The sequence below is a fragment of the Macrobrachium rosenbergii genome, chromosome 42 (assembly GCF_040412425.1).
Source record: "Macrobrachium rosenbergii isolate ZJJX-2024 chromosome 42, ASM4041242v1, whole genome shotgun sequence".
NCBI classification, from domain to species: domain Eukaryota; kingdom Metazoa; phylum Arthropoda; class Malacostraca; order Decapoda; family Palaemonidae; genus Macrobrachium; species Macrobrachium rosenbergii.
The window spans coordinates 32,520,380-32,547,879 of record NC_089782.1 but is presented as its reverse complement, the minus strand read 5'-3'; the positions used below and the strand labels follow the sequence as shown (position 1 = coordinate 32,547,879).

At 35.5% G+C, this 27,500-nt stretch overlaps 1 protein-coding gene across 9 annotated transcripts in view; it reads right to left on the bottom strand.

Annotated features, from left to right (window-relative positions):
• Window positions 1–27,500, bottom strand: part of GLS (Glutaminase) — a 151,106-nt gene that overhangs the window by 68,909 nt on the left and 54,697 nt on the right. For 5 of the 9 annotated variants that reach the window (XM_067086001.1, XM_067085996.1, XM_067085998.1 and 2 more), the window contains 7 exons: window positions 27,071–27,213; window positions 20,438–20,545; window positions 15,755–15,884; window positions 5,180–5,307; window positions 4,444–4,559; window positions 2,901–3,022; window positions 1,369–1,527 (listed from right to left, as the gene is read on the bottom strand). In XM_067086001.1, the coding sequence (XP_066942102.1) occupies window positions 1,369–1,527; window positions 2,901–3,022; window positions 4,444–4,559; window positions 5,180–5,307; window positions 15,755–15,884; window positions 20,438–20,545; window positions 27,071–27,213 (906 nt within the window). The remainder of the gene's footprint in view (window positions 1–1,368; window positions 1,528–2,900; window positions 3,023–4,443; window positions 4,560–5,179; window positions 5,308–15,754; window positions 15,885–20,437; window positions 20,546–27,070; window positions 27,214–27,500) is intronic. The other 4 variants (XM_067086003.1, XM_067085997.1, XM_067085999.1 and 1 more) reach the window with 1 other exon arrangement.

The window sequence follows — 27,500 nt, the reverse complement described above, 5'->3', positions numbered from 1 at the left end:
TATGTATGTATGTATGTATGTATGTATGTATGTATGTATGTATGTATGTATGTATGTTTAATATATATACATATATAATATATATGTATATTATATTTATTTATACATATACATATATATACATATATACTATATATATACATATATAATATGTATATATGCATATATACATATCTTGATAAATCTCACAATCTTTTATACGAACCCTGAATCTAGTACACAACTCATTTTCAATCTAGCCCTCTCAAACCATGTATTGCCTAACTATTAATTCCCTTAACAATTCTCGGGAAAAACTTTTAAGAAATTTTATAAATTCTAAAAATACTAAGTCCCTTTTCGTTAATTTCACAGCATACTCCATCTGCCTTTCCGCTGAAAAAAAATATTTTAATAGATGCAAACCACACTGGGAAGATCAGATATTTCGGCAAAAATTATTTTTCGGGCGAATCTCTATACTCCGATCTGATTGGTGTAAGGTTCACATATTAATTTTTTTTAATTCGGCATTTATACAACTTTCGATATTATTGAAAGTAATATTTTAGGCATTTCTGTTGCATAATTTCTTGACTGGTTCGGTTCTAAAACAGAAAATATACAATTTTCAATAGAATTGTAACTAATATTCTGGATATTTTTGTAACATAATTTGTGAACGTACTTAATCCTAAATCAGAGAATACACACCTTTCGATGGAATTGTAACTACTATTCTAGATATCTTTGTAGCATAATTTGTGAACTTACTTAATTCTAAAACAGAAAATATACAACTTTCGATAGAACTGTAACTAATTCTAGATATTTTTGTGGCATAATTTGTGAACTAAAACAGGAAATATACAACTCCGATAGAACTGTAACTAATATTCTAGATATTTTTGTAGTATAATTTCTGAACTCAGTTCTAAAACAGAAAATATACGGCTTTCGATGGAATTGTAACTAATATCCTAGACATTTTTGTATAATAACTTCTGAACTGACTGATTTGGTTCTAAAACAGAAAATATACAACTTTCGATGGAACTGAAACTAATATTCTAGATATTTTTGTAACAACTCCTTAACTGACTGTCTTGGTTCTAAAACAATTAGAAAATACACCGATATTGTATTAAGTCAATTCTAAAAAAAGATTAATACAACTGCGTTACGGCAGCGAGGAACATTCAGAGAAAACCGGTCGACAAAACTCTACGGTCATTCCCACCCACATTTCACTACTGACACCTGACGACCGTAGCATATTTTGAAAAGCTTCCCATCGAAACACAAATGAAACACGCTTCACTCGCCAGGAAACACAAATGAAAAACGCTTCACCCACCCGGAAACACAACTGAAACACGCTTCACTTACCTGGAAATACAAATCTAAGGAAGCCATGAGATCACAGTTTTCGGGAAAGCACTTGTTCTCTCTCATGTAATAGCCCAGGGAGTAATTCCTGTCAGCGTTCTCCTTCTCCGACAGGAAGGTTCCGTTGCTGAAGCCCACGTACTCGCCTCCCGCCAGGCGCTGCGGGAAGAGGAAGACTTTTTGGTTAGGCTGGAAATCAAGCGCAGTGTTTTGTCTGGCTGGAAGTTAAAAGAGTTCTTTTAAGTTATGCAGTGTTAAGCTTAATATTTGTGTTTGCGTTTGGTTAAAGAAATGAGAGTTATGCTTTGTTAGGCTGGAAATAAAGAGGTCTTCTAAGTTTTGCTGTGTTATGCGCAGTGTTTGGTTAGGCTGTTAATACAAAAACCTGTTTGGTTAGACAAGAAATAAGAGTTGTGCTTTGTTAGGCTGGAAATTAAGAACTATGTCTTCTTAGGCTCTGAATGAGTTAAGGTTGGGTAGGCTACAGTTAAGAGCCGTGTTAGTTTTGGAAAGTATAGAGAGTTGGGTTTGGTGTATGTATATGCATCTGTATATGTATGTGTATAAATATATATATATATATATATATATATATATATATATATATATATATATATATATATATATATATATATATATATATATATATATATATATATATATATATATATATATATATATATATATATATATATACATATATATATATATGTATATTATATATATATATATATATATATATATATATATATATATATATATATTGTGTATATATATATAGATGTGTGAGTATGTGCTTCTGATCAATAGGACTTTTCCATAATTAGGACAGTGTACAAACGACAAGAAAACAAACACAAAACCTTTATATACAACCATTTTTGCCAGACTAGTAATGAAACACATTAACCCTAATATGAAAACGTGTCAGAAAGTAAACAAATCTTCAGGAATAAACCTGAATACAAAAACAGTAATAACTTTCAAAGGTGAAAGTTCCCAGCACAAGGGAATGACTGAGAGTTAAGATCAGTATTCAAGAGAATATTCAAAGGTGAGAAGTTCTTTCTCCTGTCAGTCAAAAATGCAAAGCCTTTGCTGATGCTTGCATCAAGCCTCGTCGGTTTAGTGCATGCAGCAATAAGTTACAAAGAGGCCTGAAAACCAACTGATTTGGAACAAACTCCTGAGAGAGAGAGAGAGAGAGAGAGAGAGAGAGAGAGAGAGAGAGAGAGAGAGAGAGAGAGAGAGAGAGAGAGAGAGAGAGGAAATATGTATGTAGAGAGAGAGAGAGAGAGAGAGAGAGAGAGAGAGAGAGAGAGAGAGAGAGAGAGAGAGAGAGAGAGAGAGAGAGATGAAACGACAGGTGGTTGGTAGATTAAAAGGAAAGATAAAATGAGAGAGAGAGAGAGAGAGAGAGAGAGAGAGAGAGAGAGAGAGAGTCTCACCTTGAAATACTGCTGAGAGAGAGAGAGAGAGAGAGAGAGAGAGAGAGAGAGAGAGAGAGAGAGAGAGAGAGAGAGAGATCTCACCTTGAAATACTGCTGGACGAAGTCGAACTTTTCCGAGGACGACATCTCGGGCTTAACAAGCGACTGAAGTAAACCATTGACGAGAATGGATCCCGCGTTGACCAGGGGATTGTGTGGTTTATCTGGAAGGAAAAAGAAAAATTAATCACTGGGATTGTGTGGTTTATCTGGAAGGAAGAGACAGAATTACTGGGATTGTGTGGTTTATTGGGAAGGAAAAGAAAAATGAATTACTGGAATTATGTGGTTTATCTGGAAGGAAAAGAAAGATGAATTGCTGGAATTGTGTGGTTTATCTGGAAGGAAGAGAAAGGTGAATTACTTTGATTGTGTGGTTTATCTGGAAGAAAAAGGCAGAAGCACGATTGTGGCTAACGTTAACCTTAAATAAAATAAAAACTACTGAGGCTAGAGGGCTGCAATTTGGTACGTTTCATGATTGGAGGGTGGATGATCAACATACCAATTTGCAGCCCTCCAGCCTCAGTAGATTTTAAGATCTGAGGGCGGACAGAAAAAGTGCGGACAGAATAAAGTGCGGACGGACAGACAAAGCAACCACAATAGATTTCTTTTACAGAAAACCAAAATTAGCCTCAGCCTAAGATGTTAAATTTTGTGGAATTACCTAAACTTACTGAAAAGAAGATTACAATGTCTGGGAATTAAGCAAAAATGCCAGATATTACTGCATAATCTAAAACTTCAGTGCTGGAAAATAAAGCTACGGAGAAAGATTTGAAATAGCGTGAGGGAATACCTTGGCTGACTGGAGAGATCTTGAGATTTGTAATTATTATATAACAAGACAAAGATCACAACCTAGATTTAATTAAGATACTCAACTGATCTGAAATTCTGAGGAATCGGGAAATATCTCAGGCGACGAAGTGACAAGACTATAAAATATACAGATAATTCTAATGGCTCATGATTTTTGCCAGATTCAAAGCTTTTCAATTCAAAAACTAGATGAATTAAGGTACTTTGACTTATCTTCAAATTTGGAGGGATCAAATGATATCAGGCAAGAGGAGACATGACTATGGACGTTTATACAGATAATTCTAATGGCTAATGATTTCTGCCAGATTCAAACCTTTTCACATCAAAATGAGATGAATTAAGATACTTTAAGTGATCCGAAATTTTGAGGAATCAAGAATCACCTCAGGCGATAAGAGACAAGACTACCCTGTAGTGGGATAGTGCCGACAGTGCACCTCATGTGGTGCACTGTAGGCATTACTGAAGGTTCTTTGCAGCGTGCCTTCCTTCGGCCCCTAGCTGCAACCCCTTTCGTTCCTTTTAGTCTACCTCCTTCCATATTCTCTCTCTTCCATCTTACTGTCCACCCTCTCCTTACAATTGATTCAAAGTGCAAGTGCTTTGAGGTTTTCCTCCTGTTACACCTTTCAAACCTTTCTACTGTCAATTTCCGTTTCAGCGCTGAATGACATCATAGGTCCCAGTGCTTGGTCTTTGGCCTAAATTCTATATTTAATTCAAGAGACAAGACTATGAAGTTTCATACGATACTGACCATTGTAGTCCAGGACGATGGCGTTGAACATTCTACCGCTGGGCTCGGTACCGACGTACTTATGAACCATCTCGTTACCGAGTTCGTTCAGGGCAATGCCGTAGGTGATTGGTTTGCTGAAAATAGAGAGAATTTTTTAGTTATCCAAAGAGACACTGACATTTTTCGGGGACAATGTTTTTCATCTGAGACAACTAAACTCTACAAGTGTAAGGATCACGCCCATTCTCAAACTAAGCTTCACTGTCAATTGTTTTCTGATATGCATCGTTAACATCAAATTTAAAGGTAATATTTGCAAGAATGGAATATAAAATTTAGGCTGAAATGGAAATTGAGAGTAAGAAGGTTTGAAAGGTGTACCAGGAAGAAAACCTCGAAGTTCCACTGTGAAACAATTGTCAGGAGAGGGTTCAAGAAAGTCAGACGGAAGAAAGAGAATATGAACGGGGGTTCAGTCAAAGGAATGAAAGGGGTTGCAGCAGCCAGGGGCCTAGGGAAGGCTGCAAAGGATCTTAAGTAATGCCTACGGAATGTAGTTTTCGGGGGCAATGAGAAAGTAAGTCAGGGACAGAAAACAGAAAATCTGGTTTAGATAAACGCTCGCAAAATCAGAATTCAATCAAAATAACTCACTATAATAGAAAGCTAATAACGGGACGCAAATACATTTATGTAAAGTTTACTGTACACCAGAAAAGATTAAAATAAGTGTCTTAGAACACAGTGAACTCACCTGCAAGACTGCATGGTGAAATTGACGTCGGTGTCCCCGATGGAATACCTCTGCCCGTCCACTGAGCAGACGGCTACGCCACAGTGGTCAGGGCTGAACCTGGTCAGTTGAGGAATGTAGGACGCGACCTGCCGGCAAGAAGGTCATATAGTCAAGACTTGCGAATGTGATCATATGCCTGATAGTAAACAATTACATAAATATAAATATAAACACAGATTTAAAAGGAGATAGTTTATAAAAGTGTATGAACGTTTACCTTTCAGATGAAAGGCAAGAATTTGCTTAAGACTGTATGCCTACCGGTAGAGAAGTACAGAAATTGAGATACAGACACGTGTATGAATATATACTTGTCCAGATAAAAGGCAAGTATTTGCTCATAACTGTCATTATATCAGACTGTATATCTACAAGTATAGAAGTACAGAAATATAAACACAAACATATTTTTAAAATGAGAGACAGACACGTGTATGAATGTATACTTTTCCTGATAAAATGAAAGAATTTGCTTATGACTGTAATTATATCAGAATCCTGGGGCCAGAGATATGGGTATGAATGCATACAGCCTTTAGAAAAATATGTCTAAATATTTGCGTATGAATGTATGCCTGGCATACTAATTAATATGTATGCATGCTTACAAGTTGTGCAAGATTTTTACATTTTTCAGAAACTGAAGGAATGCACTGTAATGTCTATTCTGTGTAGTGTCTGTTCTCAGTGTCATGTCTACTCAAACTGTAATGTATATTCTCAGTGTAGTGTCTACTCTCACTGTAATGTCTACTCTCAATGTAATATAATGTCTAATTTCACTGTCATGTCTATTCTCACTGTCATGTCTAATCTCACTGTCACGTCTAATCTCACTGTCATGTCTACACTCACTGTAGTGTCTACTCTCACTGTAATGTCTATTCTCACTGTCATGTCTAATCTCACTGTCATGTCTACTCTCACTGTAATGTCTATTCTCACTGTCATGTCTAATCTCACTGTCATGTCTACTCTCACTGTAGTGTCTACTCTCGCTGTAATGTCTGCTTTCACTGCCATGTCTACTCTCACTGTAATGTCTATTCTCACTGTAGTATCTACTCTCACTGTAATGTCTAACCTCACTGTCATGTCTACTCTCATTCCATTATCTAGATGACGTAATATTTAAATGTTCCTGTACCTTATTTACTTTGTATACCTCCATGTCTATCATTCTTTTCACACAAAGAATAACAGATTTTGAATAAAGGATTTTGAAATCTCCAAAAGTGCAAAATTATTGAGACCATCATCAAACCAATTTGGAATGATCCCGTTGGAGAAATACACCCATTTAAATTGATAACTGGCATCTATCAAACACTCAAAAAATAAAAACCATCACTAAAAAAACATTCAATATTAATTTCACAGATGCAAAACATATCAAAACATAAGCCATCTCAAAAATAGAAGGTACAATGCATGGCGGAAGATTCTGAAAGCATTTCCGAACTCGAAAGCACCGCCCAGGCAGCGCCGAAGATCTCAAGCAACACACTGGAAAACCGTTGGGGGGTTTTGGGGGGGAGAGATCTCAAAATCTGGGAAAATACTCCTAGGCCTATAGCCAACCACTCGACGAGATTCCACTGAGATCAGTCAGTTACTCTGCTTTGTATGTCTAAGCCAGTTACTCTGCTGTGTATATCTCAGTCAGTTACTCTGCTTTGTATATCTCTGTCAGTTACTCCGCTTTGTGTATCTCAGTCAGTTACTCTGCTTTGTATATCTCTGTCAGTTACTCCGCTTTGTATATCTCAGTCAATTACTCTGCTTTGTATATCTCTGTCAGTTACTCCGCTTTGTGTATCTCAGTCAGTTACTCTGCTTTGTATATCTCAGTCAATTACTCTGCTTTGTATATCTCTGTCAGTTACTCCGCTTTGTGTATCTCAGTCAGTTACTCTGCTTTGTATATCTCTGTCAGTTACTCCGCTTTGTGTATCTCAGTCAGTTACTCTGCTTTGTATATCTCTGTCAGTTACTCCGCTTTGTATATCTCAGTCAATTACTCTGCTTTGTATATCTCTGTCAGTTACTCCGCTTTGTGTATCTCAGTCAGTTACTCTGCTTTGTATATCTCAGTCAATTACTCTGCTTTGTATATCTCTGTCAGTTACTCCGCTTTGTGTATCTCAGTCAGTTACTCTGCTTTGTATATCTCAGTCAGTTACTCTGCTTTGTATATCTCAGTCAGTTACTCTGCTTTGTATATCTCAGTCAGTTACTCTGCTATGTATATCTTGAGGACAGACAAACCGGTGGATGTGAATGTACTCAGAAACTCCCTGCACTGAGTTATACTTATCAAAAGTTTTATTTTTCCTTTTTGGAAAGAGCATCTAACCAAAAATATCTACATTGCAATACAAGGCTTGATAAACTAAGCCAACCACTCTATGAGATTCAACTGAAATCAATCGGTTACTCTGCAATGTGGACAGACAAATAGGTAAATGTAAATGTACTCAGAAGCTGCCTGCACTGAACTATACTTATCAAAAGTTTTATTTTTCCTTTTTGGAAAGGGTATCTAACCAAGATTCACTACCTTGCAATACGCGGCTTGATGGACTATGCCTATCTACGTGTCTAATACCTGGCCCCTTTAGATCTTGTTCACAAAATAATACCGGTCAGAAATCTGTAGATGATACCGAAGAAGTCACAAATATTCTTTAGCTGTGACAGAGAGAGTCTTGTAAATATTGCTTTTATAGGACACTTGAAAACATTTGAATACAAGTTTACAAGGAGTAAGATTCTCTTATTTGGCACAGTTACAAAACCGAGCAAAGATAATAATAGGTAAATAGAAGGGAATAGAGAAAAAATTAAATAGAGAATATTAATATATAATTCAACGAATGGGTCAATATTTTCGTACATACCCAACAATGCAATGAAGAAAAAGTAGGGTAAGAAGATGAAGTATGAATACAGTATCATTGTATATCATTCATATTATATATTTTTTTCATTGTAATTAGTTTTTTTCTGCTCTCAGACGATCTGACTATAGTCTCCAATGTCTATAGTCATTGGCGTGTTCCCAGACTGACGTTGCAATGACTACGGTCATCACTGGAGTTACCAGACTTATTTTGACCTCATGGTGACTTAAGAATGATTATAGTCACAGATGGAGTTTCCAGATTCCAGATTCCAGTTTCCAGATTCAGGAAAGCTCTCAGTAGAGATTTATTCTCAAATATATTTGTACCCAACCATAACTGTGGATTTGTTTCTCCATTATTATTTATCATTATTATTATTATTATTATTATTATTATTATTATTATTATTATTATTATTATTATTATTATTATTATTATTATTAAGAAAATAAACCCCTATTCATATGGAACAAGACTACAGGAGTCACTGACTTGAAATTCAAGCTTCCAGAGAATATGGCGTTCGTATTGAACAGAAGGTAATGGGAAATGCAGAAAGAATATGCCGGAAGATTCGTAACTTGGCCTCTAGCGGACATACTGATGAGAAAATACGAGCAGCTGATGCTAATGAATCCACGAAAATGGCGACTTTAAATCCGACATATACCCACGAGTTTCGAAAATTGGATGGTGGAGAGCAGATTCACAAGAATCTTCTGGAATAAAGGATGGTCCTCAGAATAGCCAAGATTGATGCTGCTTATGAACCAGTTTTATTATTATTATTATTATTATTATTATTATTATTATTATTATTATTATTATTATTATTATTATTATTATTTCTGTAGACGAAACCTATTCGCGTGGACAACCAAAGGGGCCACAGACTAGAAATTCAAGCTTCCAAAGAATGCTGGTTTCAACCTCCCACTGCAGCAGTAACTGATCATGAGCCAGAGCCAGTGGTTCTTCATCTGAGTGGCATGCCACGACACTAACCACTATACCAGGGGACCAGTGGTGAAACGCAGCCAAGCTTACTTATACAATCAGAGCAGGACAAACCATATACAAGCAGCTCTACATGCAAAGCGAATGTGCAGATCAGGAGACAAGATTCAAATTCGAATTTCAGAAATTTCAGACCAGATTCGTCTTCAGAGAAATGATTTTCAACTGCTCCCAACGAGTGTCCGGGCAGCCCACACCGTTCAGAAATTTTGTTTGCAATAATGACTGGTAGGTTGCCAGGGGACGATAACGAAACCGACAGACTTTTTGGGCTGTGACTAAAGGAAGATTCACAAATATCTTCTATCCGAATTGTGAAAGTTAAGAACAATGTTTGTGACATCCTAAAATCAAGAGATTAAATTTCATTTGAAAGACATATATAATGTCATACATAGGAAAACATATATTTTAAACATGAACTGGTTTAAAAGGTGTTTTTCTAACACATCTTTGAGGAAGGAAGCTTGCAAGCTTGTGCGAAGAGGGTGGAATATGCTCGTGTGTGAATTTGTGCCGGGTGTGAAATGCCACAAAAAGCGAAAATAAGTTTAACTGTTGTCAGCTTCATAACTGAGATATAATGATATCTTAAAAACACTGCGTATTTCTCAGGAGGAGGAGAAGGAACACCCATCTATCATTGTACAGAATTACAGAATGTTTTGGAGGGCGGTAGACGTATAGATGTTACAGGGAATATGTGAAATTAGGGATTTCAAGAAATCCTTAGGGAATTTGTGAAGTGACCAATTCGCTTAGGAGCGTTTGATCCCCGAGGGCTAGTACTAAACAAGGCCAAACAGTGATTCGTCTACACTGTTTCGCCGTGTTTAGCACTAGCCCCTGGGCGATCGAATGTCCCTAAGTGCATTTGATACCCCAGGGGCCACAACTAAACACGGCCAAACACGTTTGACACCCAGGGGCTAGTACTAAACACGGTGAAAATGTAGATGAATCCCTATTTCGCCGTGTTTAGCACTAGCCCCTGGGCGATCGAATGTCCTCAAGTGCATTTGATCCCCCTGGGGCTAGTAATAAACACGGGCAAACACATCTGACGCCCTGGGGGCTAGTACTAAACACGGCGAAACAGCGTAAATGAATCACTGTTTCTGCGTATTTAGTACTTGCCCTCAGGGATCAAATGCACTTAGGGACATTTGATCCCCACGGGGGGCTAGTACTAAACACGGCAAAACAGTGTAGATGAATCACTTTTCACCGCGTTTAGTACTAGCCCTCGGGGATCAAACGTTCCTGAGCGAGTTGTTCATTTCACATATTCCCCAGGGATTTCGTGAAATCCCCAATTCCACATATTCCCTGTAACATATGTGTGAACATCAACATCAGTGAAATTTTATGTAGCACATACCAACACATATATATTTATGTATATACGCCTTTCTGGCGTATAAATCAAGATGTCAGGTGGCCAAATAGAACTTAAAAAAAAAAACAGCGAGAGTGGTTATACGCCATTTTGGAGCATACGTCACGTGGCATGAAGGCCAAATATTGGAGCTTCAAAAATCAAAATCAAAAACAACACAAAAAAAAAAGTGATTTTGTGCAAAGCAGTGTCAAAAAAACCTACATCGACATGTCTTACCTTGCCTTGTTGTGATATCTACGCAGCACACCCAAAATAAAAAAAACCACAGTCATTATTGCAATTTTTGTTTGAAAAGAAATTTACATGTGTGGAATTAAAAAAAAATATTGGCACTGATATATATTTCTACACCCAAAAAACTGTCATTATTGCTTGTATGAAAAGAAATTTACATGTGGTGGAATTAAAAAAAAAAGACTGGCACTCATATAGATTTCTACACACCCCAAAATAAAAAAAAAACACTGCCATTATTGCAATTTTTGTTTGAAAAGAAATTTACATGTGTGGAATTAAAGACTGACACTGATATATATATATATATATATATATTATATATATATATATATATATATATATATATATATATATATATATATATATATATATATATATATATATATATATATATATATATATATATATATTTCTACACCCAAAAAAAACAAATTCAGTCATTATTGCAATTTTGTATAAAAAAATATTTACACGTGGTGGAATTAACAAGAGACTGGCACTGATATATATTTCTACACACCCCAAAAGACTCAGTCATTATTGCAATTTTGTATGAAAGAAATTTATATGTGGTGGAATTAAAAAAAAAGGTTGGCACTGATATATATTTCTACACACCCCAAAAAACCACAGTCATTATTGAAATTTTGTATGAAAACAAAATTTACATGTGGTGGAATCAAGCAGGTACTGGCACTGATACACGTGAAACCCCTCAAATGTTGAAGAAAATAATTCGGAAATTGACATTTTTAATTTATCTTCAGATAATCTGCCTTGAACAAAAGCATGTGTTTTGGGTGTTGTACACTGTTGGAGCTAAGTTAGAATCATTATAATTCATATTTTTCTATGATAATTAATAATTTGCTATTTCTGTTTTTGATGAAGAAGTTAAATATGCAGCTTTAGTGGTTATATACGCAAGTATCTTAAGGACTGGTATGCTTCCAAAGTTCAAGAACATGTTTTGATAAAAAGGTAACCAATTACAAACTACAGTTGAGAGTTATTATCTCTCTGAACCCCTAAAATAAAGGAGTTACGTAATTTAAAAAAAAAAAAGCCATTGGACAATACACAGCCACCTTCGATTTCCTCATTAATGCTGACATTGAATTTAGCTAGGCACAGAATAGCTTATTCGAACCCCATGAGTAAATAGTCTCTAAGTTCTAGCGTATTGTAAAGCCAGGTTCCTGAACACAATCAATCAATAGCCTGCAATACTGGTACTTTAGGGTCCTGGATCATCTGACCTTTGAGAAATGTATCAAGGTCAGATCCAATGTGTTTCTTGATCTAAAACAGGTATGCTACTTATATTACTTGTCTCTTGGCCTAAAACAGGAATATTACTTGTCTCTCGATCCAAAACAGGAATATTACCTGTCTCTCGATCTAAAACAGGAATATTACTTGTCTCTTGATCTAAACCAGAAATATTGCTTTTTTCTGGATCTAAAACGGGAATATTACTTGTCTCTTGACCTAAAACAGGAATATTACTTGTCTCTTACTCTAAAAAAGGAATATTACTTGTCTCTTGTTCTAAAACAGGAATATTTCTTTATCTAAAACGAATATTACTTCTCTTTTGATCTAAAACAGGAATATTACATGCCTGGAATATTACGAAAATATTACTTCTCTTGCTCTAAACCAGGAATACTACTTGTCTCTTGCTCCAAAACAGGAATATTACTTGTCTCTGGATCTAAAACAGGAATATTACTTGTCTCTGAATCTAAAATATTACTTTTCTCTTGATCTAAAACGGGAATATTACTTGTCCCTGGATCCAAAACAGGAATACTACTTGTCTCTTGATCAAAAAGGAATATTACTTTGCCAATGTGCTGAAAAAGTATTCAACAGTGAAATACAAACCACTTAATAAAACTGACATCCATTACAAACACGTCACAGGTGTACAATATGAACTTCAAAAGTACTAGAACAAGAAAAACCAACAGTGAGGTTGTGCGAGAATATATATTTTAAAAATATAACGAAAAGAAAAGAGTAAACGAGGGAAAACTGCGCCGAAGCTTTCTGTACAGTGTATAATGCTGCTGTACGAGCCGTGGCATAAGAATTTTTCAGCCAAGGTCCGGTGGGTGGCCTGTCCTATAGCGTTGTCAGATGCACGATTATGGCTAACTTTAACCTTAAATAAAATCAAAACTACTGAGGAGGCTAGAGGGCTGCAATTTGATATGCTTGATGATTGGAGGGTGGATGATCAACATACCAATTTGCAGCCTTTTAGCCTCAGTTGTTTTTAAGATCTGAGGGCGGACAGAAAAAGTGCGGACGGACAGACAAAGTCATCTCAATAAAGGCACTGTTCTTTAAGTCTGTGCTGTGCTCAGTGAAGCCAACTTGTTCACTGAAACTGAGGATAAAGAATTTCCTGTTTATGAGGATTTTCTTCATTGTCTTCAAATGAAGATAAGGTTTTGTTTCGTCTTGAGTTCCCCGTTTGGAAATGATTTACCGAATAAACGTTTTGGCTCCAAAGCTTCAAAACAAAAAGTAGTTTTTTTCCAAAGCATTAAAAAGGTAGTTTTTTCCAAAGCTTGAAAAAGTCGTTCTTTTCCAAAGCTTGAAAAAGTAATTCCTTACCCAAGCTTGAAAAAGTAATTTCCAAAACTTGAAAAATTAATTTCTTTCCCATGCTTGAAAAAGTAGTTTTTTCCAAAGCTTGAAAAATTAATTTCTTTCCAAAGCTTGAAAAAGTAGTTGTTTCCAAAACTTGAAAAGGTCCTTTCTTTCCAAAGATTGAAAAAGTCGTTTTTCAAAGCTTGAAAAAATTTGATTTTTTCCAAAACTTGAAAAAGTTTTTCCAAAGCTTGAAAACAAATTTTTTTCCCAAAGCTTGAAAAAGTTGTTTTCCAAAGCTTGAAAAAAGTACGTTTTCCCAAAGCTTGAATAGAGTAGGTTTTTTAGCCTGAAAAAGGTAGTTTTCCTAAGCTTGAATAAAGTAGTTTTTCTAGCTTAAAAATTAGTTTTTATTCCAAAGCTTCAAAACAGTCATTTTCCCCAAAGCTGCAGAAAATAGTTTTTTTAAAAAGCTTTGAAAAAGTAGTTTTTCTTAAAGCTTGAAAAAAAGATGTAACACGAAAAAAATAATCTCCTGAAGCTGAATCTATGGCCTTGATAAATTTACCATTATGTTGGTATCTGAATCCCTTGAAAATTGTGTGCATATATTATTCTAAAGCAAATTAACAGAGCTTATGATGAAATGAAAATCGGCTAAGAAAAAAAGAGAGATCAGATGAGCAAACGGACGAAGATGGAGAGAGGAAAAAATATATATGTATATATTATATATACTGCCGTAAAATGAAAATTACAGTATCTGCCAAATTTTCGAAATTGAGATATGCCACCTATTGGGCTCGTGAAACACTTAATACACAAGTGACTGCAGTTTCAGAATGATTCTTCAATGCTTTGCACGAGTATTTAGGAAGTCCCATTTGCAATACATGCAAAATCAGTAATAAGGCGAGGGAGTATCTACCATTTTTCTCAGTTTTGTATTTTTGCAGATAATGCAGTCTTCCATTTTAGGGGCAAGCGTTTTAGGATCATTCGAGCAGAAGTTACCAGATCATTGGCAATTTTGACTGCAATGTCGAGTATGAAAAGCCTTTCAATACGTGATGTACAGTAAACATCAGCTTCTTTAAGGAATGGGGGCAGCGGTCATGCTGGTAGATTGCAAATGTTACCTTCTTTAAGAAATGAGGACAACGGTCGTGCTGGTAGATTGCAAATGTTACCTTCTTTAAGAAATGAAGACAATGGTCGTGCTGGTAGATGCAAATGTTACCTTCTTTAAGAAATGAAGACAATGGTCGTGCTGGTAGATGCAAATGTTAGCTTCTTTAAGAAATGAAGACAACGGTCGTGCTGGTAGATTGCAAATGTTACCTTCTTTAAAGAAATGAAGACAATGGTCGTGCTGGTAGATTGCAAATGTTACCTTTTTTAAGAAATAAAGAAAATCGTCGTGCTGGTAGATTGCAAATGTTAGCTTCTTAAAGAAATGAAGACAATGATTGTGCTGGTAGATTGCAAATATTAGCTTCTTTAAGAAATGAAGACAATGGTCGTGCTGGTAGATTGCAAATGTCAGCTGCTTTAAGAAATGAAAAGGAATCACTAAAGTCGTAGAACTATCAAAGAAGGTCCACGAAAGGAGACTGTAGTGGTATGGCCATGTGGTGAGAAGGGGTGAGGCATATGTAGGGAGGAGAGTGATCTAGATGGAGGTGCCTGGTGGGAGAGAGAGAGAGAGAGAGAGAGAGAGAGAGAGAGAGAGAGAGAGAGAGAGAGAGAGAGAAAGGCGGATGGATGTTGTCAAAGAAGGTCTGACGAGACAAATAATAATAATAATAATAATAATAATAATAATAATAATAATAATAATAATAATAATAATAATAATAATAATAAAGATCCTCTGGGACTACGGTATCAGAACAGATAGGGTGACACGTGCCAACAGACCAGACTTGACGCTGATTGAAAAAAAACCAAGAAGAAAGTATCACTCACTGATGTCGCAGTACCATGGGACACCAGAGTAGATGAGAAAGAAGGAGAAAAAATCGCTAAGTATCAAGACCTGAAAATCGAAATAAGAAGGATATGGGATATGCCAGTGGAAATTGTATCCACAATCATAGGAACACTAGGCACGATCCCAAGACCCCTGAGAAGGAACCTGGAGAAACTAGATGCCGAAGTGGCCCCAGGACTCATGCAGAAGAGCAAGCAACTAAAAACATCTCAGTCAGAAAGTGATGGACCTCTGAGGAGGCAGGACGCAACCCGGAACCTCAGTCGAACATGATGACTAAGACATAAAAATAATGATAATAATAATAATAATAATAATAGAGGGATACGACAGTATTTTAAGCAACGGAAAACATAGAAATATCCAGGACTGACCTTCCCGTCTGTCAGAGTTTTGACGGACCAGTAGAACTCCTCGATGTAAGCCGTGAAGTCGTGCCAGTCTGGGATGACGAACTGGTGCCTGAGAGCCCTCGAGATCAGGACGATGTTGTCTTGGATGACTCTGGCGTTGGTGCAAACAGAAGAAACTTGGTTAATCTGGTCAGTCATCAAAAGAAAGAGCCACTGGTGGGTCAGGAATCGTGAAATTGGGATTTTGTGTGATTTGACAATATTTTTTTTTACGAAATTGGGATGGGTATGAATACATACACACACACACATACACATATAAACACATACATACACAAAACATATACCTCAGCTGACCGTCTTTCAGTCCTTATAACAGATGAATGTGGACAACTGGTTGGTGAAAGTATAAATATAAATGTATATATATATATATATATATATATATATATATATATATATATATATATATATATATATATATATATATATATATATATATATATATATATATGTATATATATATATATATATATATATATATATATGTGTGTGTGTATATTCATATTCTTTAAGAAATATATAAGGTACATCCGGCAAAGGGATCACACAGGCATATGGTGCAAGCCAACATGTTCAGCCCTAGGTAACTACAAATAAATACCAGGACACTACACTACACTATCCACAATGACTACAAATTATTAATGACTTTTTTCTTAGGCTGTCTACGTCACTATACCTTTGTAGAACCTGATTCGGGTTTTAAAAGATCTCGTGACGTCACAGATATGATTAAGGCCCTCTCTCTCTCTCTCTCTCTCTCTCTCTCTCTCTCTCTCTCTCTCTATATATATATATATATATATATATATATATATATATATATATATATATATATATATATATATATATATAACCTGAGAGACCAACAAGATTCCTCTTTTTTTTCTACACTATTTAACTAAACTAAATCCTTCTTTGGTTACCATTCTCACCTACACGAAGAAAGATAAGAATGACACAATTTTCCGAATGTAAACAAAAGTTAGAAAAATAACTATCATTCTCCACCTGGGATGATAAGACCTAACTGAAAAGCATCATTCTTCATCATCATCATGTTCTTGGGAATAAGTGATATTAGGGATCAGTTGCTGAAAGAAATCAAACAGTTATCATATCTCCACACAGCTGCTTGCAGGCACAGTCGATGGCTACCTGAAAAATAAAGCAATGTATATATAGTAACTTTCAAATTCCAAGAAAAAACAAATATAACTTCACATACTGAAATGAATTTGATTCTGACACTCCTACACTCATATGGGGACTTGTTCACTCATTTGGGGACTTATTCACTCATTTGGGGACTTATTCACTCATTTGGGGATTTTTTCACTCATTTGGGGACTTTTTTCACTCATTTGGGGACTTATTCACGCATTTGGGGACTTATTCACGCATTTGGGGACTTATTCACTCATTTGGGGACTTAGTCACTCATTTGGAGACTTAGCAGGTCTTTTGGGACTTATTCTCTTATTTGGGGACTTATTCAATCATTTGGGGACTTTTACACTCAACTGGGGACTTACTCATTCAACTGGGGACCTATCGGCTACACTCAATTGGTGACTTATACACTGGGGACCTATACACTCAATTAGGGACTTAGTCACTCAATTGGGGACTTATTGGGTCTTTGGAAGACAAAATTCTGGGAACGTTGGGAATTTAAAAAACCTATTGAAACCCAATCCATAAATCCAGTAGTCTATTCCTCAGATATTTGCAGTACTGTTAGGGAAATGATGCCTAAGGTACTCAGATCATTTAAAACACAAGCATTACACAGACAGAGTAATGGACCATCTAATTACAAGACCTAGAAACGTCACCTAAGATGGTATGGTGTAATGATTATCGTACCAGTACGAGAAAAAGGCAATTACAAATTACTGATCTCATGGAGTACGGTGGAAATTTGATATATACAAAAAAAAAACCTAGATAGGGGAAAAGCTTAAGACACAAAAAAAAGAAGAAGAAGAAGAATCAAACAGATCTACCACAAACAGAAAAAGGGGAATGAAACAGATCGAATACATGAATCTCTCTCTCTCTCTCTCTCTCTCTCTCTCTCTCTCTCTCTCTCTCTCTCTCTAGCAACAGAAGGTGACCACAGGAAAGGTGAAGAACTGACCAGTTTCATTCCATGCAACTTGAGACAAGGCACCGTTTTTTTTTTGGGGGGGTTAAGATTAGTTTCTCTCTGTTTTCCAGTGTTGCTGTTTATATAACATTGTTGGGATCTCCAGATCATCAGATTTATCTGTCACTGAAAGGGTTAAAACACGCTTGGACTGGTGTGACAAACGGGTGTGTATATGCTGAGTTACAAAACAAAATATGTGGTACATTTAGGTTAATGAGTAGGTACCCATATTGGCATGTCCTGAGATACATTACATCACGTACAAGTGGGGTAATAAGTGTGTACCTGTATTGGCATGAGCACGGTACGTGTGTGTGTGTGATTGAGGGCTTCCAGTGGCCAGTTTTTAACTACAGACACTGAGAAAAGAATGCTTACTTGATGTGTGGTACAAGACAACGCAGAACTTTCATGAATGGTGGAGAGGAAAAGTTTAAAGTGCACAAGCACGCAATATGCCATCAAACAATAATACTCATAGTTAGAATATATAAAAAAAAACAACACACTGTAAGTATAAAATCAAGACTTCCAGGCAAGACATCAGCAATACAGTGGCGAAAAAATAAATTTCAAAAAAAGGCAAAACAATCGCTCTAAAAGTGTTGCGTGGTCAAGCAAGCACCTGGACGAGGTTGTACTATAAAATGTGCAGGTAGTATAGTAGTTTTAAAAAGAGTGTACATTACGATACGACACACACAGAGAGGTATTTCTATTCTGAGCGAAGGTTATCTGGCGAGCGAGCGTTTTCTCCTGGCGTCTCTGTCCCTGTCTCGCTTCATCGAGATCACCTGCGTTTCTCTCCACAGGCGCAAAACAATCAGGGGGACGAATGTTGCACAAGCAAAGCTTGCTTGCTGCACGAGGCTTCAAAGACGCCAGAAAAAAAAAGCAATGGCTCATGCGAGAACACCTTTGCCATCGTTTGGATTTTTCATCTCTTGATAATGTTCTAAAATTCAGACTTCTAACTATAATGTGCTACAGTTTACTGGTATCATTTACTTTCGTGGGTTAGCCGAATGTTAGGTCTTTCAAATCACTAAATTTCTGGCCGAGTCAATGACGGGAATATTCTGGTTTGTCTGCCATTTTGGGGGGTCCTAAGAATATCAAGTTTTTGAAGGCTCTTTGAAGAAATTACATTAGTGTGAATCTACTCAGAGAAACGCCATATTTCATTTGCTTATTTTACATATCTCACGAAATCCTTCTCGAATTGTAGGGGTACACTGCCGAGTGTCTATATCTTTGAATACAAGTCATTGAAAAACTAAATCCATCCCTTATTCGATACTATTTTCAGGATCAGTTGAGCACTCAAAAGTGTTCAGTGAACATGTTCAGGGATCGATAAACCTTGAAAAAAATGAGATTAGTGTAATCACCATTTAAGAAGTCTTATCTAGATCGTTTTGCGACTGTCCCTTTTTCAAAAATTAAACTTTGCTATATCAAAACACATATTATTGGATGAAAAGGAAAATTCAATATTGTATGAAAAAGACGTTTTTTTCCTAGACAGTGGCCCCCCAAGGGTAAAAATTTTAACCGGGTATGTATCCACCTTTGCGGCGTGTTGGGGATGACAGTAAAATCTTAAACAAAAGACTGTAAATATCATAAAGATAATGACCCCCAAAAGAAATATTAGTCCTAGATATCGACCCCCGAAAACCCTTGGGGGTCACCATCTAGGAAAGATCCGAAAAATTCAAACCAAGACATTCCCTTCATTAACTCTCGCCGCGACGAATCGAACTAGCCTTTTAGTCTTCTAATGGAATTTTAATCTCAGACTTTCTAAACGACTGATCTAAATCTGGCTCAGCCTGGCTCTACGCATACAAATGTCTTCTAAATGTACAGCCTGCGCGAGTTTTCTAAAACTGGTTTTCGTTTTTCTACAGAGCACTACACTGCCCTAAAATGGAAGCCTGCAGTGTCTGCAAAAATACAAAACTGAGAAAAATGGTAGGCACTGCAGTTTCCCCTTGCCTTACTACTCATTTTGCAGGTAGTGCAAATGGGACCACCCCCTAAAAACTCGTGGGAAGCACTGAAGAATCGTTCTGAAACTGCAGTAACTTGTGTATTTTGTGTTTCGCGAGTCCAATTGGTGGCGCATCTCAGTTTCGAAAATTCTGCAGACACTGCAGTTTTCCATTTCAGGGCGGTACAGATTTTACAGCCTACGGGCCAATTCCTCCGATAGTCGGACTCTCTCTCTCTCTCTCGTCTTCAAATGGGGATTTTGTGTGTTGTGGCTCCTCGTTCAAAATAAATCATGCACAGGGAATTGGAGAGTAAAAAAAAAAAATAGTCATAATTTTACAGCTTGCAAGCAATGGCTGGAGATATATATATATATATAGATTCAAATATATATATGTGTGATCAGTCAACAATAGAAGCAGCAACAAGACTGGTTCAAGACGGGTTCTCAAGAGCAAGTGGAACAGTTTTCCGACAGCGGGGCGTACTTCTTGAACTGCGTTCTGTTGAGCCATCTGGAGGTGGGCGAGGTGATGGGCGCGCGATGGGAAGGCGACCCGTTGACCGATGGGCTCTGTGACCTTGATCTCTGGTGCCTGTCCGTGACATTATTGATATTGGTTGGCTGAATGGCGACATGTAGCAAGTATTTCTTTTCTCATTTTTTTTTTTATTTCCAACAAAAATCTCATACTGATAAAATGACGATTTTTTTTATTTGTATGTCTACAAAAATCTCATAATGTCATTGACTGAATGGCGACAAATTACTATTTCTCTTATTTTTTTTTTAAATCTCCTACAAAAATCTCATACTGACATTGACTGAATGGCGACAAATTACTATTTCTCTTATTTTTTTTAAAATCTCCTACAAAAATCTCATACTGACATTGACTGAACAGCGACAAATGGCTACTTTTTTTTGTCTCCTACAAAAATCTCATACTGACATTGACTGAACAGCGACAAATTGCTATTCTTATTTTTTTATGTACAAAAATCTCATACTGACATTGACTGAACAGCGACAAATTGCCATTTATTAAAAATTTCCTACAAAAATCTCATACTGACATTGACTGAACAGCGACAAATTGCCATTTTTTTTAAATTTCCTACAAAAATCTCATACTGACATTGACTGAACAGCGACAAATTGCCATTTTTTTTTTTAAATCTCCTACAAAAATCTCATACTGACATTGACTGAATGGCAACAAATGGCTATTTCTCTTATTTTTTTAAATCTCCCACAAAAATCTCATACTGACATTGACTGAAGAGCGACAAATTGCTATTTTGTCTTTTTTTTTTTTAAATCTCTTACATAATTCTCAATACTGACACTGACTGAACAGCAACAAATTGCCCTTTTTTTCTTTTCTCCTACAAAATTTTCATACTGACACTGACTGAACAGCGACAAATTGCTATTTCTCTTATTTCTTTTAAATCTACAAAAATCTCCTACTGGAATTTACTGAACAGCGACAAATTGGTATTTTTTGTTTGTTTCATATCTCCCACTAAAATCTCATACTGACAATGACTGAACAACGACAAATTGCCATTTCCCTTATTTTTTTTAAATCTCCTACAAAGATCTCATACTGACATTGACTGAACAGCGACAACTGGCTACTTCTTTTGATTTACAGAAAGTATTTAAAATCATGAATAAAATGAATTTTTTATCTTTTTTCTAATTTCTGGAAAAAAAATCTTGTACGAGTGCCTTACAAAGAATAAAATAAAATGTAATAAAAAATTTTATGTATTTTTAATTTCTGGTTCAAATAAAGTTCAAAAATATTCATGAGTAAAAAAATTTTTTTAGATTAATTTCTAGTTCAAATAAAATTTTAAAATGTTCATGAGTAAAATTTTTTTATTTTCTTAAATTCTGATACAAATAAAATAAAAAAAAATATTCATGAGTAAATTTTTTTTAGATAATTTCTGGTAAAATAAAATTTTTAAAAATGTTAGAATAAAATTGTTTTAATTTTTTAAAATTCTGGTACAAATAAAACGAAAAATATTCATGAGTAAATTCTATTTTTAGATTTTTAATTTCTGGTTCAAACAACATTTAAAAATGTTCATGAGTAAATCTTTTTTAGATTTTTAATTTCTGGTGCAAATAAAGTAAAAAAATATTCATGAGTGAAATTTTTTACTTTTTTAAATTCTGGTACCAAAAAAAATAAAAAAAAAAATACTCATGAGTAATTTTTTACAGTTTTGATTCCAGTTCAAGTAAAATTAAAAAATTTTCATGAGTAAATTTTTTTTTTTAGATTTTTAATTTTAATTTCAAACAAATTTTTATAATTCTTGTACAATAAAACAAGAAAAATATTCATGAGTAAATTTTTTTTAGATTTAAAAAACAAAAGAAAAATAATCATTATTAATTTTTTTAGATTTAAAAAACAAAATACGAAAAATATTCAAGAGTAAATTTTTTTTTAGATTTTTCAAAATCTGGAAAAATCTCAATTTGACATCAGAAGTGATTTCTATCCACATTCAATACAAAATTCTCTTGGTCAAATATATATATATACTGTATGTATATGTATATATATATATATATATATATATATATATATATATATATATATATATATATATATATATATGTGTGTGTGTGTGTGTGTGTGTATATAATGTATATATACATGTATATATATGTATATATATATATATACATAAATATATATATATATATATATATATATATATATATATATTCATAAACTGCTTTACATTACCCAAAATATCACATTAATACTTGCAAAATAGAGAAAAAATGGTATACCTCATAATGACTGAAGAAAAATTATCTGATACCTTTATAAAATAATTATTTTTTTATAACTCCATTTCTTAAAAAAATATATATATATATACTGTATATATTAAAATATATATACATATATATATATAAATATATAATATATATATTATCTATTTTATATATATATTATATATATACATTATATATATATATATATATATATATATATATATATATATATATCCATTACTGAATTAGCAAACGCTCTGCCTATAAAGACTTATATATATAAAGTACTGACTTGTATATTTCCTTTAGCATAAACAGCAAGTCAGACGTTCAGTATTAGGAGGGCTTCTCGCCCGAACTTTTGAAAATGGCGTCTTTCGCCTGATCAGCTTTAAAATAATCCCCCGGTTTTTCCAAAAAAAAAAAGGCGGGTGGGGTTGAACTACAATTTTTTAATGCATACTATTCTATTCCTGATCGCAAACACTACATCTCATACAAAATTCAACTTTGTATCTCGAAAAATAAAGAAATTGGAGCAGGTTGACTTTCCAAAACTTTGAAGGCTTACAACTTATCATTTTTTTATGGCGAGAGGCTGAACGCCTTAAGTGATATTTACCTGGGATGGCCCAGACCGCCTAAAATGAAACGGCAATCATCGACTCACCCAAAAGGAATATAACTTCGGGTATATAACTGTAAGATATTGAGATCTATAACATTTCCTGTGCCGTTAGTTAGGAAAAACAAAACAGAGTATCTTGTTGAAACTGAAAAGCAATCTATTTAAGTATGGAACCAAATATATATGTATGTATGTATGTATATATATATATATATATATATATATATATATATATATATATATATATATATATATATATATATAATCTACTGGTCACTCTTTACCAGATACATATGTAATTGTAATAGCCACAATGCCCTCTTATCTTCCTGAATTCGAGACGTTAAGAGGGCATTGTGGCTATTACAACTGCATACATATAAACCTATATATATACATAATATACGTAATATATATACATATACATTATACTAAATATGCAACATATGCAAGGTACTGTGACTAACTAAAACACACGATCTAATCCACACATGCAAGATTAATTACTAATCCAAGAATCACAGTTCACTACAGTGCACCGTCACCGCCTCCAGGCAAGGTTCTTCAAGAACACTGAGAACAGCGCATATCCGAAAGACCTAGCCTTCGGGCATCTACTGCAGAAGGGCGCCACACGGGAGGAACCTCTTCCGGCATCTAGTCGAAGTTTTGAACAGAACGGAATTTATAGGATTCAGGCCAAAGGCCAAGTGGCTGGACCTATGAGGTCATTCAGCGCCGGAAGGGAAATTGAAGGTCTGAAAGGTGTAACAGGAGGAAAACTTTTTGAAGTTTTAGCTCTATGAATCAACTGTTAGGGGAGGGTTGAGGAAAGTAAGATGGAAGAAAGAGAATATGAACGGAGGTACAGTCAAAGGAATGAAGGAGGTTACAGCTAGGGGCCTAAGAAAGACGTAAGAGAATATGAACGGAGGTACAGTAAAAGGAATGAAAAGGGATTGCCATCATCTATAGATACTGACTCCTAGTGCAGAATCGAGTTGTTCTCTGAAGGAAAAGCTACAAAAACTACCCATTGATTTATCAGTGACCATCTCTCTTTCGTGCATGCTGGTTTTCTAAACAGGACGTCTATTTCCTACTCTATGATAACAAATACTACCTAACAGTCTTCTAAAAACGTATAGTGAGTTTTAATATACATTATATATATACATACATCCATCCAAAATCTTATCACAATAAACCTTCTGAAAAGCCTTGCAGGCAAATATCATTTTCTTAACTCTTAAAACCACTTGTCGAACTTGTCCGCACATAATGATGGGGGGGTAAGGGGGAGTGGGGTGTGTGGGGAAGGGGGAAGTCCCGACACCCCATCACCTTTAGGCGTGTATTTAAAAAAATTACAAGCGTGAACGGGGGACATATTTCGCCCACCCGTGTGACACCACACCAGTGTCTCTGAATGGGCTAAAGCTGACCTCCTGTTGAAAGTGGAATGCTTTGGGTATTTGACTGAACGGGCAAGTTTTTTTTTTTTATAATGATTCTCCTGTCTTTTTGGATAAGGATTCTTACATTTTTTGGATAATGATTCTTACAATTTTTTGGATAATGATTCTCACATCTTTTTGGATAATATCTTTTTGGATAATATCTTTTTGGATAATGATTCTTACATCTTTTTGGATAATGAATCTTTCATCTTTTTGGATAATGAATCTTTCATCTTTTTGGATAATGAATCTTTCATCTTTTTGGATAATGATTCTTTTATCTTTTTGGATAATATCTTTTTGGGTAATGATTCTTACATCTTTTTTGGATATTGATTCTTACATCTTTTTGGATAATATCTTTTTGGATATAATGATTCTTACATCTTTTTGGATAATGATTCTTACATCTTTTTGGATAATGATTCTCACATCTTTTTGGATAACATCTTTTTGGATACTGATTCTTACATCTTTTTGGATAATATCTTTTTGGATAATATCTTTTTGGATAGTGATTCTTACATCTTTCTGGATAATGATTCTCACATCTTTTTGGAGAATATCTTTTTGGATAATGATTCTTACATCTTTTGGATAATGATTCTCACATCTTTTTGGATCATGCAAGACGGTCATAGAAGCTGTGAATTTTGATATGTTCATATAGATACTTTTTCCAAAAAAGAATTACAGGTTTACTGAAGGCGGGATTGCCTACTGAGACTGCACTTTCTGCAAAGGCAGGGAAGTGTATAGATTCACAAGCTATTATTTAAAAGACTGGGGAATTAGCTTATTATCTATTCTTTCCTCTTTCCAATAGTTATTTATCCCTTACCGTGGCATAGCTTTATTCAGAGAATGTATTCTTAACACACCACTTTTCCCCAGTACATTTCCAGGCTCCCCTGTACATCTGGATCTGTCTAAAGTTTGGCTTACATTAATTACTCAGTGTTTTATTATTGCTTAAAATATTATACTTGTACTTGCAATGTTTCTTATTTTGGTCATCCCCCAGCTATCTGAATGATCTAAATTCCCTCACATATTTAAGTTCCCTTGGGAAAAACATTCTTAAACCTGTCTTAATGGTCAGAACTGCCTTGCTAGACCTGAACTTCCTCGTATAGACAGTCCTCAACCTCTCTTTGATTGCTCGTACAATTTCCTTTAAAAACCTCCCTTTATTCCCATTAAATAATCTTTTTTGAAGTGAGTTCATAACATAGCTGTCTTAAAGTTAAAATATCCCTTTCCAGAGCCCCGTTTTCTTTTCCCCTTAAAGTTTGAAACGTTCCTTTCCAGAGCCCCGTTTTCTTTTCCCCTTAAAGTTTGAAACGTTCCTTTCCAGAGCCCCGTTTTCTTTTCCCCGTAAAGTTTGAAACGTCTCTTTCCAGAGCCCGTTTTCTTTTCCCCTTAACGTTTGAAACGTCCCTTTCCAGAGCCCCGTTTTTTTTTTTTTTTCCTTTAAAGTTTGAAACTTGCCTTTCCAGAGCCTCGTTTTCTTTTCCCCATAAACTTTGAACAGTTCCTTTCCAGAACCGCGTTTTCTTTTTCCCGTAAAGTTTGAAATGTCCCTTTCCAGAACCCCGCTTTCTTTTCCCATTAAAGTTTGAAACGTTTCTTTCCAGAGCCCCGTTTTCTTTTACCCTTAAAGTTTGAAAGACCCCTTTCCAGAGCCCCATTTCCCTTTCCCCATAAAGTTTGAAACGTCCCTTTCCAGAGCCCCGTTTTCTTTTCCCTGAAAAGTTTGAAACGTCCCTTTCCAGAACCCCATTTCCCTTTCCTCATAAAGTTTGAAACGTCCCTTTCCAGAGCCCCGTTTTCTTTTCCCTGGAAAGTTTGAAACATCCCTTTCCAGAACCCCATTTCCCTTTCCTCATAAAGTTTGAAACGTCCCTTTCCAGAGCCCCGTTTTCTTTTCCCTGGAAAGTTTGAAACATCCCTTTCCAGAATCCCATTTCCCTTTCCTCAAAGTTTTAAACGTCCCTTACCAGAGCTTCGTTTTCTTTTCCCTATAAAGTTTGAAACGTCCCTTTCCAGAGCCCCATTTCCCTTTCTCCATAAAGTTTGAAACGTCCCTTTCCAGAGCCCCATTTTCACCTCCATTTTCCCCTACCCATTAAAGAATCTTATTTCAAAAGAGTTCACAATATAACTGTCTTAAAGTTGAAACGTCCCTTTCCAGACCCCCGTTTCCTTTTCCACGTACCTCTTAAAGTTTCCTCTTTCCAGCAGCATGGCGTTCACAGACGACTCGTCTGTGTATTCCATGCTCGTGTGCACCTCCATCAGGTTCTTCCTCAGCTCGGATAATCTCGGATCAGTCTTCCGGAGCCCCGTGTCTGTGATTGCCTGCAAGAGAGGAAGAGTTTTCAGATATCTCTCTTCACTTTGAAGAAGAAGAAGAACAGCAACTGTGGATTGCCTGCAAGAGAGGAAGAGTTTTCAGATATCTCTTTGCTCTGAAGAAGAAGAACAACAAAAACTTCTGATTGATGGAAGAGAGGAAGGGTTTTCAGATATCTCTCTTCATTTTGAAGAAGATAAGAACAGCAACTTCTGACTGATGGAAGAGAGGAAGAGTTTTCAGATATCTCTCTTCATTTTGAAGAAGAAGAACAACAACAACTTCTGAGTGA